Source organism: Gorilla gorilla, chromosome 22, assembly GCF_029281585.2.
Source record: "Gorilla gorilla gorilla isolate KB3781 chromosome 22, NHGRI_mGorGor1-v2.1_pri, whole genome shotgun sequence".
NCBI classification, from domain to species: domain Eukaryota; kingdom Metazoa; phylum Chordata; class Mammalia; order Primates; family Hominidae; genus Gorilla; species Gorilla gorilla.
The window spans coordinates 16,187,818-16,201,896 of record NC_073246.2 but is presented as its reverse complement, the minus strand read 5'-3'; the positions used below and the strand labels follow the sequence as shown (position 1 = coordinate 16,201,896).

Genomic DNA, 14,079 nt, shown 5'->3' with positions numbered 1-14,079 from the left:
AGATACTCTAAATCCTCTCTCAAGTTCAAAATTCCACAGATCTCTATCTATAGAGGGCATGGACAAACCGTCACCAGTCTCTTTGCTACAGCACAAGAAGAGTGACCTTTACTCCAGTTTCCAACAAGTTCCTCATCTCCACCTGAGACCACCTCAGCCTGCACTTCATTGTCCATATCACTATCAGCATTGTGATCAAAGCTATGCCACAAGTCTCTATGAAGTTCCAAACCTTCCCACATCTTCCTGTCTTCTGAGCCCTCCAAGTCTCTAAGGAGTTCCAAACTTTCCCACATTTTCCTGTCTTCTTCTGAGCCTTTCAAACTGTTTCAACCTCTGCCTGTTACCCAGTTCCAAAGTCTCTTCCCCATTTTCTGGGAACCTTATAGCAGTGTCCCACTCCTGGTACCAAATAACTGTATTTGGTATGAATAAATACCTGATACTGGGTAATTAATAAAGGAAATAGGTTTAATTGACTCACAATTCTGCACTGCTGGGGAGGCCTTCAGGAAACCTATAATCATGGTAGAAGGCAAAGGAGAAGCAGGTACCTTCTTCACAAGGCAGCAGGACGAAGTGAGTGCCAGCAGGGGAAATGCCAGATGCTTATGAAACCATGAGATCTCATGAGACTCACTCATTATCGCAAGAACAGCATGGGGGAAACTGCCCCCACGATCCAATTACCTCTACCTGGTCCTTCCCTTGACATGTGGGAATAATGGGGATTACAAGTCAAGGTCAGATTTGGGTGTGGACACAGAGCCAAACCATATCAGCTACATAAAGCAAAATTTAGTTTTTCATTTTGATTAGATAGAAATACACAAATATTTACGTTTCAAACTTCACTATATTATATATTTATAACCAAGATTAAAATTCAGTTACTCTCCATTAAAAACATGTTTATTTTTTAAATAATAAATATCTATAAAATGCTAGGCAACATGCAAAAGAAACATCCAAGCATGGCTTTTACTATTGAATTGAGTGGTTAATTCCCAACTGAGTTGCATGACTCTTTCAATTAGCTTTAGTAAATATATATATTCATCACTCTAGTTTGTAATGAGCTATAAACAAAAATGCCCAAATAATTTTATTTTTCTTCTAAAATAAACCAAAAATAGGAAACTTGATTTAGACAATAAGTATTACATATCATACATTAATATTATTCTATTTACTTGCTCATTTTCATGATTTAAATGTTAATATATCATCTCAAACCTTGCTAGCAAAAGAGGTGAATAATACACACTGACATAGCCAACTGATTTTAATGACATACAATTAATATGTGAGAAGAGGCAGGTATCCCTATAAATACACAATTGTATAAAAAGGGAATGATCCAAAAGTTTCATGATAATTATCTTTCCTTTGGTATCATTATCATATGTCCTCACTTTATAAAATAAACCTGAAGAAGAATATGGCTCAGAAACAACATATTTAGGTACTAAAAGAAAGGGGTACTAATGCCTGTTTATTACATCCTCATTAGGAAAAATATGCAATCCTTAAATATCTGCACTACTTTCTTTCAGGAAATCCACCACTCCACATTGAATCCCAGCCTATTTGTAGTTGAGTGTTGGTTACAGGGGATAATCAAAGGGAACATGATGCTTTATCAATGTGTTCAATAAGTGACTTTTGATTAATAGTTTGGTGAAATTTCATCATTGGTACCAATAAAATGACAATAGTCTATTTATTGCCAATGGGTCAAAAATATCATGACAAATACAAAAAGTGGTACATTATATTATTTTTAGAAAGCTTTTGTCGTTCAAGGCAAAAATTGAACAGCAAACCAGAGATAAGTCTTATTACTATATATTTCAAAAGACAAGATAGCCATGACATTGTTTATTTGATGGAATAACATCTTATTTTTTTCATAAGAGAACTAAGATCAGTGTAGGTAAGTTTCATTTGTAGGTAATACTAGTATCTTTTCTTCTTCTTAGACTTTCGGAACTTTTGGCTACATTCGTTGCCTCTGTTGTTGTCTGTGCTACTATCACTATCACTTGTTTGCTTTTGTCTCTTTCGTTTATTCATCTGATAACGGTCAGAGTCACTTGGTTGTTGGTGAGTCCATTTATATGAGCTGGGTCCAGCCTCAAGATCTGGAACATGATTCAGTGAGGAAGACACGGATGCACTATTAGGAAGTGGAGCTGTCATCTGATAAAGGTCAGAGTCACTTGGTTGTTGGTAAGTCCATTTATATGAGCTGGGTCCAGCCTCAAGATCTGGAACATGATTCAGTGAGGAAGACACAGATGCACTATTAGGAAGTGGAGCTGTCATTTCATAGTAAGGAAGCTGCAGCACTGGATTATACACATGCCACTGCTGTGAAAACAAAAGACATTCATCTACCAAAACAAATCCAAAAGGTTAAGGAAAAAAAGTTAACAGTTTACATGTATTATACAATAGCCATGAGTAAACTAAACTGTGTTTTGGTATAAGAAAGACAGTGACCTCTCATAGTAGAAAGATAGGTGTTTCATTAAAGGGTCAATATGAAGAGTTGAGGCTGTATATAGCTCACTACAATATAGATTAGTGCTATCCAACGGAAATAGTTTTTGTTTGTTTGTTTTTTTTTTTGAGACAGGGTCTCACTTTGTTGCCCATGCTGGAGTGCAGTGGGGCAATCTTGGCTCACTGCAACCTGCGCCTCCTGGGTTCAAGCAATTCTCCTGTCTCAGCCTCCCAAGTAGCTGGGACTACAGGCGCACACCACCACACCCAGCTAAATTTTGTATTTTTAGTAGAGACAGCATTTCACCATATTGGTCAGGCTGGTCTCGATCTCCTGACCTCAGGTGACCCACCCGCCTCAGCCTCCTAAAGTGCTGGGATTACAGGTGTGAGCCACTGCACCCAGCCCACATGTAGTTTTAAATCTAGTAACTGCAATACAAAAGTAGAAAGAAACAGTGAAATTAAACAATGTATTTTATTTATCCCAATATATCCATTTAAAATGTTATAACTTTAATATGTAAATGGTATAAAATTAATGAGATATTTCACTTTTTCTTCACATGAAGTCTTCAAAATATGAGGTGTATTTTATACTTATGGCATATATCAATCTGAATGCTAAATTTTTATTGAAAATACCTGATCTGAATTTAGATTACATCAAATTTAGAGTTGAAAAAAATATACTCACATGGCCAAGTTGTTTCAAATATACTTAAAAGTTTTCTGAAAACCGAACCAAGTATCGGTTTTAAATTTTAATTTAAATTAATTAAAATTAAATAAAATTTTAAAACTCAGCTTCCTAGGTGCATATGTGGCAAATTGCCCCCATATTTTATAGCATAGTTATTTACTGTTTAGAGAGATGCTTCCTTTAAAAACAAACAAGCTCTTAACTCAAATTTCTGACTATTCAAAGCAGATTAAAGATTAATAGAGATACCATGGACTTGTGTCTCTCTCCTACCCCAACTCTACCAAAAGATAAAAAATACTTGGATGAAGACATTTATAGTTTCAGACGAGAACTGATTGTTTACTAATGTTTTACCATAGTTAAGAAAAGGGTTTTTTTTTAGCAAAAGTTAAAAAGTATCAATTTACAGGAAAATTTCTGTTTAAAAATTGAAAATGGATATTTAACAAATCTAAAGCTCAAATATACGTTGGGTATTTGCAAAAATAATAGTCTGTGAGTCAGAAGACCTGGGTTAGTCTTACACCTGTCACTAACAAGCTGAAAATCTTGGGACTGTTGATTAACAACCCTGGACTTCAATTTCTTATTTATGAGGAATTGAAAAAAAAAATGAGTTCACCTTTAACAATGAAGTCCATAATTTAAGATTTCTGGGTCAAAACCAATTTTTGGTAGTCTCTAGAAATAATTTAGTTTACTCGACCAATTGAGAATCTTCATTGCTCCTATGATATCCTTCCCCTGTGATGTGTACATGAAGGACTAAGTATATACTCAAGAAGGATAGTTTTGTCTTTAATTAAAAGGAGAAATTTACTTTAAAAATCCATGTCCAAAAGCAATCTATTTGGGATTGACGACATTATATAAAAATACTTCACTAAGTGAAATTATTCAAATTATGCAATTCTGCAAACAACTTTTTTTTTTTCTTTTGAGACAGAGTCTTGCTCTATTGGCCAGGCTGGAGCACAATCTTGGCTCACTGTGACCTCCACCTTCTAGGTTCAAGCAATCATGTCTCAGCCTCCCGAGTAGCTGGGGTTACGGGTGTGCACCACCATGCCCGGTTAATTTTTTCTATTTTTATGATGGAGAGGGTTTCACTGTGTTGGCCAGGCTGGTCTCGACCTCTTGACCTCAATTGATCCTGCCCTGGCCTCCCAAAGTGCTGTGATTATAGGTGTGAACCACCATGTCTGGCCACTGCAAACGTCTTTTAAAATAGTCATTTACATTAGAACTCTCTACTCAAATTTCACTTGGACTGCAGTATGTCGTCACTGCCGTCCATCCCTTTTCTGTTGACACCCTGGCCATTTGCTAAGGCATTAGAACTGAAATTTAGGATGATGGTGTTAGGCCAGGACACCACTGGAGGACAGTGCTGGGACATCTTGTGCCTTCATCCCAGTTTAGATTTGGGCACCATATGTTACAAATAGCCTTTATGTTCTTCATAGTTTGTATCATATTATATACTGAATAAAATGCATATTAAACTTACCATCTTCTGAAAGAGAAAATATTCTTGAGGTAAAGAAGTATTATTAATTGGAAAATACTGCATGGGAAAGGAAGATCTGCCCACCACCATTTCTTCATTCCTTTGAGGAGATGAAAGAAGAAGTAATAAAATCTTAAAATTCCTATTACAAATGTCATTTTCTCTTAAGAAAAAACCACTATCTTTCCTCAGGGGATGCAAAGTTGTCTGCATAGAGGAATCACATGTAAATTCAGAAGTGTGATGGGCTGACATGTCTCCCCAAAATTCAGCTGTTAAAGTCCTAAATCCCAGTATCTCAGAATGTTACTTTATTTGGAAAAAGGGTCACTGCAGATATCATTAGTTAAGATGAGGTCATATTGCAACAGGATGGGTCCCTAATCCAATATGAGTGGTATCCTGATTAAAAAGGGGAAATTTGAAGACAGACTGTTTTAGTCCATTTTCTGTTGTTATAACACAATACCTGTTAGTTATAACAAACTGGTATTATATAACAAACAGGTACTCTGTTTGTTATGAAGAAAAGAGATGTATTTCGGCTCATGGTTCTTCAGGCTGGAGAGTCCAAGATCAGGTGGCTTCTGGTGAAGGTGGTTATGGTTGGCTTCTGGTGAGCTCTACTATGTTATAACATGGCAGAAGTCATCACAGGCAGGAGGAGATCACGAGAGATGGCCAAACTGGCTTTTACAACAGATCTACTTGTGATAACAAACCCACTTCCTCAATAACCAATTAATCCAATAATCCATTAATGAATTAAAATATACATGAGGGCATAGCCTTCATGACCCAATCACCTCCCAAAGGTCCCACATCTCAACACTGCTGCACTGGGGACCAAAATTTCAACATATGAACTTTTGAGGGACACATTCAAACTACAGTACGGTTACCCACAGGAAGAACACCATGTGAAGATAAAGGTGGAGATCTTGGTGATGCTTCTACAGGCTGAAAAATACCAAAGATTGACATCAAACCACCAGAAGCATGAAACAGATTATTTCTGATAGCTCTCATAAAGAAACAATGCCGCTGACACCTTTATCTTGGATGTCTAGCCTTCAGAACTATGAGACAATGAATAGCTATTGCTTAAGTACTCTGTTTGTGGTACTTTGTTACAGCAGCCCTAGCAAACTAACACAGGGAATATTCATTAAAAGCAGAAGGTACAAGACACAACAAGAAGCATAAAAATCCATTTCCAAGGGAGAGCAAAGACTAGATTGTTAAATAAGCACCATTTTTCTCTGCAAATCACTTTGGGGACATGATAACCCATTTTATATGCTTTCTTTATAATATCAGAAATACTAGAAGAATAAAGTATTATCAATGAAATGTCATATCCAAAATATACACATAACTCAGGCTGTCTACTCTAGAATTTGTGATGACTTAGTGTCAGTGTATCAAACATAACTAGAAAATACCAGAGTTTGACTGCTATATTCTAGTGCCCATCTAGTCTTTTCTCTTCCGTCTAAATCTTACTAATAGCTTGTTCCTTCCTAACTCCTGAGGAAGAAGAGATACCTTTTCCCACTTGGTACTAGTAGAAAAAAGGAGTTCTTACATTATACACATGGCTCGACACATGAGTCTAGATAGTGCCTCCCCCGCTTTATGCCAACATTTGCGGAACGTTGTATGCTCAGTATTTTAAGCACCTTGTCTTAATTATAAAATTCAATTCTCACAGTAACCTTTCAAAGTTTTATCCTCATTTTAGAGATGGGGAACAGAGTGGTAAAATAACATATCCAGTTCTTGTCTGAATTTGCATCTTGCCTCTGATACTTTATTAATAGTGTTAACTGACTGTTAATAAACTGTTAATTGACGTTAATAAAGTGGCAGAGCTAACATGCAAATTCAGGCAATCTAATTTCACCACCTCCTTTCCTAACTTCTGATTTCACTGATGTAGAAATGTTGGGGTGAATGAAGATGAGGAGTACACTGTTTTATCTGGGGTGCAATAATGCTCTGAAAGATAAACCTGGCTATTTGACAGTCCCGAGGGGCCACTCTCCTATGGTCAGAGGGTTGATATAACTAAAAGGGATAGGAGCGTCAGCTATTGTTAGTTTACTTGAGAATATTCAGCTCTGCTAAAGAAGACAAGAAAAAAAGCAGTATGGATGACACTCATACTGTTACTATGATAAACATTAGAAATGTAGCTAGTAGAGCTATACTTCTCTCTCTATATGTAAATATCTATATAGAGATACATAGATCTATATGTCTACTCTGAATAGAGTATATCTATTCCTCTCCTCTATATATAGATATAGATCTCTATCTATATCATACATCTATATGATATATCGGAACATAATATACCCTGACCTATTCTATCAGCCTGTGTAAGTTAACCGGGCAGTACCAGAGAGCATGATGAAGCCAAACATTAAAAAAAAGAAGAAATGCAAAGAGAATGCAAAGAGAAGCACTTTCCCTTTGCAAGAACACATTGTTTTCGTTATTCATATTTGTTTTCAGTATAGCAAGAGAAATTTAAAAACCAACAAGTGATACATCAAAAAGCCTGAACCACTTAGAGAGTCTGCAGAAGTACTGTAGTCAGCAGGGGAGGCTGATACAGCAGAGAGAAACAGGGCATGTGTTTATTAGTGTAACCAGAATTCAGCTAGTTCGTCCTTCTGCCTACTTGCAGCTTTTCCTAAGTGTGCTAAGCTATCCAATATCTTTCTTCTTGCTTTTCACTGTTTTTAAAATGGATGTAACAAAAGGTGTAATTTGAACATTTTCATTTGGTGTGGGAGCCTTTTAGTTTCATGACCTCTGGGATGGCCTGCCAGATAGTGTATGTGGAGGCTACCATTGCATCAATAAATCAGGCTATACAAAATTCTAGAAGAGTTTGAAAATTAACACAGAGAAGTTATTTCAAAAAGTAAAATAATTAATCGAATGGCTTCATGTCAGAAGGCTTAGTTTCAAAGCTAGCACTTTATCATCCTGTGACCTTAAGAACTGGTTAACTTTTGCAACTCCATTGACTCAAATATAAAATATAAATAACAGTATCCCTGTGATCCATGATGAAATCTTGTATGCTTAAATGATTTAACAGCTATGAAAAGCATGTAGAAAACTATAAAAAACTACACATATAAGTCTCTACCCCCTACTACTGAAAATACTAAGACTGAATTTTAAATGAAAGTATTTTCTATCACTTTTCATGGGCTCGGAAAAAAGATATTCCTTAATTTTATCCTAGGCCTAAAAAGTAAGGTTTTACAATAGCCCAAAATATATAAAAACTCCTCTTAGCATAAAAATATATTTGCTTTACCTTTGATGAGAAATATTTTTAAAATTACCTGTAGTTGTGTGAATTTATCTTAACACAGCTCTCAAAACTTTGGTTAGCTGGTTCAGAAGAGCGAGAACTCCCTTTGAAAGAAACAGAGTAACAGGTTACTTCATGGTGCATTTTTTTTGAGTTGTAATATTAAACCATAAAACGACTCAAAATATTTTAGGACATAGTAGTGATTTTAAAATTCTGTACTCAGAGAAGATATATGCATATCTGACCTCTCAAATCATATTTACAGATTGTTTACAGTACTATATATCAATTAATTAAAATCAACCTTTGTCTAAATCAATGACTGTAAATAAGAATGACATTGACATTGGACTTTGTAAGATACATGATGGTTTGTTCCAGACACCTGTAAACTAAAAATGGCAAATAAACAAGTGTTATTTGTTTCCAGTGTACAAGGCAGGAGTTTAACCCTCATGGACAAAAGCCAATTCAATCTTATACATGATGTGCTAGAACATAATATACCCTGGCCTATTCTACAGACATTAAAAGTAATGGCAAAACCGCAATTACTTTTGCACTAACCTAATACCAGGCTGTGTAAGTTAACTAGAAAGTACCAGAGAGCATGATGCAACCATGTATTACAAAAGAAAAGAAGAAAAAAAGAAATGCAAAGAGACGCACTTTTGCTTTGCAATAAAGCACTGTTTTTGTTATTAGTATTTGTTTGCTTTTAGTGTAGCAAGAGGAATTTAAAAACCGACAAGTGACAGACCAATAAGCCTGACCACTTAGAGGAGGCTGCGTACATATTGCAAGAATTACCAGATGGCCTCTATTAGTCTCCTGAAACATGAAAGAGCTAGAGTAATGGTATAACATTCTCTTGGCAGCTAATCATGAATGATCTGTTCCTGATACGCGTGCAGGAGAAGTTGTTGAGGCCATTCTTGTCAGGAAGTTTTTTCTGCCACTACTAAGGGTAACTCTACGTTGCCTTTCGCCACTTTGCTCTTACAGGGGCTAAAATCCTGTGCAACATGTATAGAAAGATTTCCCCAGAAGGACTAATGCCCTCTCTCTATCTTCCAAATAGTACAGATTCAGTACCATACATTAGCAGTAACAAGATTAGTAAATACCCTTGCTATATAAATGTTACAGTTGTGTGACCCCAGTTCATTTAGATTTGCTCAATTTATAAGGGCCAATAGCAACCATCATAGCTACTTGCTGGCTGATACTAAAACGATTATCTTACATTTTATTTTTAGAAAAGATGCTATAGGTTTGTCAAGACTAATTAACTATATAACATTATGAATTAGACATGTGTTCTGAGAAAATTTAACAATGACCAGAAGGTAGAAGGTACTTTTTTTTGTTTTGGTCTTATACTACATAGGAAACAAATTGCTTACAACTCTGAGAATAGTACCAACCACAAAACACTTTGAAGATTAATCAGTGACAGGACCTACCAAATCGATACTGCACGTTAATTGGTCTTCCATATAAACGAATTCCATTCAGCAAAGCTATGGCATAAGACACCGATTCTGGGTGTTTAAAGCAGACAAATCCAAAAGACTTTGGCTTTCCTTCTCTGTCTTTGCATATAGTCACTTTGGTTAGTGGCCCCGCCTATAAGAAACTTAAAAATTATTTTCTCATAAATCCAAAGATTTTTTTTTATACTCAAATAAGTAAATTCAACTTTAGACTAAAGAAATGTGTTAGCAATATCTTTATGTAGCTCTGCTAATAATGTATCTTTCTAATAATAAATATTACACTTCCTCACACTTTCTTTGTATTTTCTGGCTCATTGGGGAAACATACATGGTGTTAAGAACAGGAAATTCTAGGTATTAGTTTCAAACTGTAAAAGAAATGGTAGACTATCCTTCTGTTAGGCTTAACAAACCAATTTAGAAAACACATAAATCTAAGATTAAAATACTACTTTGTCTCCATACATATTCGCAGTGTTGAATTCAAAAAATAACTGAAATGAGAAATTCAATGCTGGTTGAGTTATCCTCAAAAAAGCTGGCGATGTTATATCATAGTTTAAATTTTCTGTCATGAAGATTAAATATCTTTTCAAGAATAAATAAATTTATCATGCATTTTGATTTGGAAACTCCATCTGGTAAATTTCCAAAGGAAAAATGTTTAAATATGTTCAAGACTTTTAAGTATATTGCATTGTTTATAAGTGTGAGAAATTAGAGAGGCTCTAAATCTAACAACTGGAGATATTATTCCATGGTGTGTTACTAAAACGGAATAAAATATAAATTATAAATATTCAGATTATATTGATAGAAAAACCTATAATATGCAATGAAGATTTAAAAACACAGAGCCAAATATCATAGAAGATTGTTAATTACAACTAACGAAAAATTACATCACAGCCATGATAATGATTGGAGGACGCACTTACAAACACAAACAACTGATTTAATGCTGAATGGTTCAGACTTTAATAACTGATTATTTTTCCCTGTAGAGTTGCATAAATAAATTGCTTTTACTCTAAAGAAAAATATTAATGATCATCTTTAAAATAATTCTGTGTGTTAAGATTTAGTCTTTTCCTTTCATTCTCTGTGCTCTCCCAGGGACTAGCTTCCCTTCCCTTCTGGCTTCAAGGACCACCTCATCAACAAATTTACTTTTCCCACCATGTCTCTTTCATGGAGACACCTCCTGGAGATGTCTATGTTTTTGTACTTCAATCTCAACATATTTGAAACTGAATTCACCATATTTTCTCTAAATCTCAACTCTAGTATTAAAAGTGTAATGATAATAAATCTGATTTTCTCATTTCCAAGTATAATCAGAAATTTGAAAGAAAATAGTAAAAGGATAAATATACTGTAATATAAAAACCAATAAAATTGGTGATTTTTATACAGATATTAAATAGATGTAATCACTACGGGACAGAACATGCTTATGTGATTTGAATTTTGACATAAATTTAGATAATCCAAAGCATTTGTAAAGATAAAAGTCAACATGAAGACTTACTTTTAGCAACAATCACATTATCTTACAGTATTTTTTAAATCACAATGAAATACACAGTGTGATAGTTGTCAAGTTTTGCTGGGTGTTGAAGTCTAAAGTGGAAGAGAAACTCCACTTTGGCAATTCCTTTCAATACCTAGACAAAAATAAGAACTTATGCTTCTTACTTGATCTATTAAATAAAATTTATATTTTGCTTAGGTGGAAGAAGGAAATGATAAAGAATGAGAAGATAATATATAGTCTTGTGGATCCACACAACTGATATTGATCGAGTCCTGATTGACTAAAAATAATGGTTATTGGATAATGCAATCCCACCCCAGTCTTCCACTCTCCTTTTTTTGGAGGCTCAAAGTGAAAGAAGTCTTCTGGAGAAAAACAACTCTAAGTTTACTTTATATTTCTTTCGGTTTTTCTTGTTTTTTTTTTAACTTAATATAGTAAGTTTTAAATGATACTGAATGAAAAAACAGATATGGATTAGAGTTCATAAAAAAGGAGGCAAGTTTAAAAAGATGAATTAAAAGGATGAACCTAAAAGTCTTAAAATCAATAATATTTTTCAAATAATAAAAAAGTTTTACGTCCAGGAAAGGAAACTGTATTCCTGGAAAGAACCCTCTCTACCAAATCGTATCTATAATTAAAAGAGGGTTGCTTTAGTTAAGTTTAGAGACAAAAGTAAGTCCTTTCACAACCAAATAAAGGACCCCTTTGACCCATTCAATCCTGAAAATTTAGTTCTGTAATTGCCTCCCTCGGAACTTTCCCTTATTCTGATAGGAGGAAGTAACTATTGATTCCTCTTGATGTTAGTATTATTACTAACAATAACAGCAGTACCATTAGCAGTAGTAGCGGTAGCAAACAGTGAGTGCTAGACTCAGCTGTAGCCATTTTACCATTAGGCCACATATTCCGATAGCCACATTATACTGCAGATACTACTACTCTCTTTTGACATATAAGGAAACTGAAGCACTTAGGAATTCATTGACAGGCTCAGAGTCACACTGCTGACCTCAGAGTTCGCACTCGGAACCACTTTTCTATCTATGTCCCCTTCTCTTTTTATAGATTATCCTAAACATTGTAATTTTAAGTTCTCCCTGTTAGGAAGATAAAAGGATGTCTCTTCAATTTGTTTTCCCAGCACCCTCAGTATTTGCCCCGTAATTCCGGATCATTACACGGTTAGGGGAATGACTGAATGAGGGTATCTTTTTGGCAAGTGATACCTCGCTGTATAGGACAATACGATAAGTGAGCGTGTATACAGGACACAGCAGGCTTAATCCTAGAGGTACCAGGTCTCAAAGTTTCCGAAGGTCCTCTTGGTATGAATTAAAGGGCCTTGTCCAGGGAATCACCTGGTCACAGTCACGGTAAGTTGGCTGCCAAATCATCTCAAATCTCACTTTTCATGCTGGAATAAAAATACTGTCCCCATAAAAGGGCTTGAAGGAAGGAGCAAGGTGTAAAAGGAAACATTATAAAAGCGAGCCCTCTCCTTTTGGGGGATGTCAGGCGTGCTTACTACTTGACGGAGAACAGTGACCAGGCTGTTTTCGGTTCTGCCCGCGCACACCCGAGGCCCAGGCAGCCTCTGGGAAGCCCTTACTCAGAAACCGGGGTTGAAGGAACCCCGTCCCTGCCCAACCCCAGGACTCTGCAGCGCGGATGGGGATGGGGAACGCTCCCTCATTTCACTCCCCAGCCGCTCACCTGGAGACAGGTGCGCCAAGAGGAAACGAAATTAAAACCCCTGCTCAGGATGGGACGGAAGGGGGCCGGGCTCCGGGTGGTCCAGGTGCGCGCTATGTTTCCGGCCCGACGTGCTCCGCCCCTCCGCCGCCCCTTCCCAGAGACGGTACCTGAAGGAACAGCTCGTACAGAATCTCTTCCCGAACTCGGGCCTCTAAATTCCCAACAAACACGGTCCTGTCGGCCTCCTCCTGAGCAGGGAACATCCTCCGGTCTCGGCCGTAGAATGAAGTAGGAGCTGAGACCCCGCCCCTTCTCCGGCTTTACGGCGCCGCCTGGGTGAGGGGGCGGGGCCGGCGCCGGGAGCGCGCACTGGGGGCAAGGCATGGCTCCAGGGCCACGCCCCCAGCAGACTTGGGGAACCGCCCACCGCACTGCTCCCTCGCCTGGCGTAGGGCTGGGCGGTGGGAGAGTGGGTGAGAGTAAGAAAGATGAATGCAGAAAGGGCTTTACCCTTTAGCTGGTGGGGTGGCTTCCTTTTTTTCTGGCACATTAATTGATTTTGGATTTATTCAGTCAACATTTTAAATACAGTCACTGTAGAGATGATTTAAATTGTGGTAACTTCATTGCAGAAGCTCCCAGGCAAATGCTGGGAGATACATTATTTCTTTGGGTCCGAAGAATAAATGAACAAATCATGAAGATATTAAATTATAAATAATTTTTGAAAGAATCGATGTTTGCATGGATGTGGATACAACAGAAAACTAGAATTAAAGTTTATTTTCCTAGAAAGTGCTCCCTAGATGAGTTTTTGAAACTGGTCGCAGAGGTTTTAAGTGGACTCCAAAAGGAACTTGAGAAAGCAAATACGAAGGGATATACTGGTGAGAGTGAGCCAGTTTTGTGTCTAAGCCAGAATTTTTGAGGATGGCAGCTAGGTTTTGTGTCAGGATCCAATGGCCGTACTTTGTTTCAGGGCTATACTTCGTATATGGTGTACCAGGCTAAAGGCTTAGCTCTTTCTTGGGGATAATTTTTGTTTTTAATAAAAGTCTTATGAACAATAAAATTACAAGAAAGGAGAAAGAAAACTTAGAATCTCAATACTTTGATAAATCAACTGTCAACTGTTAACTTGGCTTCCTTTCTGAAGCTACCATACGTCTACATAGGACCTTGAGATCATCCCATGAATATCATATAGGTGATCAGACATTATTTGGCCTTTAGTTTGGCATCGTGATAAAATTTCATTTTGAATTGAGGAAGCAT

At 36.7% G+C, this 14,079-nt stretch overlaps 1 protein-coding gene across 1 annotated transcript; it reads right to left on the bottom strand.

The window, feature by feature from the left end:
- Positions 1-896: 896 nt before the first annotated feature.
- Positions 897-13,181, bottom strand: RBM11 (RNA binding motif protein 11). The gene is made up of 5 exons (XM_004062593.4): positions 12,972-13,181; positions 9,531-9,693; positions 8,093-8,165; positions 4,725-4,824; positions 897-2,373 (listed from the first exon to the last, which is right to left on the bottom strand). Exons 1-5 carry the CDS (start codon positions 13,065-13,067, stop codon positions 1,960-1,962), a joined length of 846 nt encoding a protein of 281 aa, XP_004062641.2. The 5' UTR covers positions 13,068-13,181; the 3' UTR covers positions 897-1,959.
- Positions 13,182-14,079: the final 898 nt, after the last annotated feature.

What these genes read in the sequence shown, in the direction of transcription:
- RBM11 (XM_004062593.4), bottom strand. Translation starts at nt 13,067, where the DNA reads ATGTTCCCTGCTCAGGAGGAGGCCGACAGGACCGTGTTTGTTGGGAAT. An exon ending in TGTACGAGCTGTTCCTTCAG is followed by an intron (nt 9,694 to 12,971) that starts GTACCGTCTCTG and finishes AGTTTCTTATAG; the next exon opens with GCGGGGCCACTAACCAAAGT. An exon ending in ATTTTCTCTTTCAGAAGATG is followed by an intron (nt 2,374 to 4,724) that starts GTAAGTTTAATA and finishes TTGTTTTCACAG; the next exon opens with CAGTGGCATGTGTATAATCC.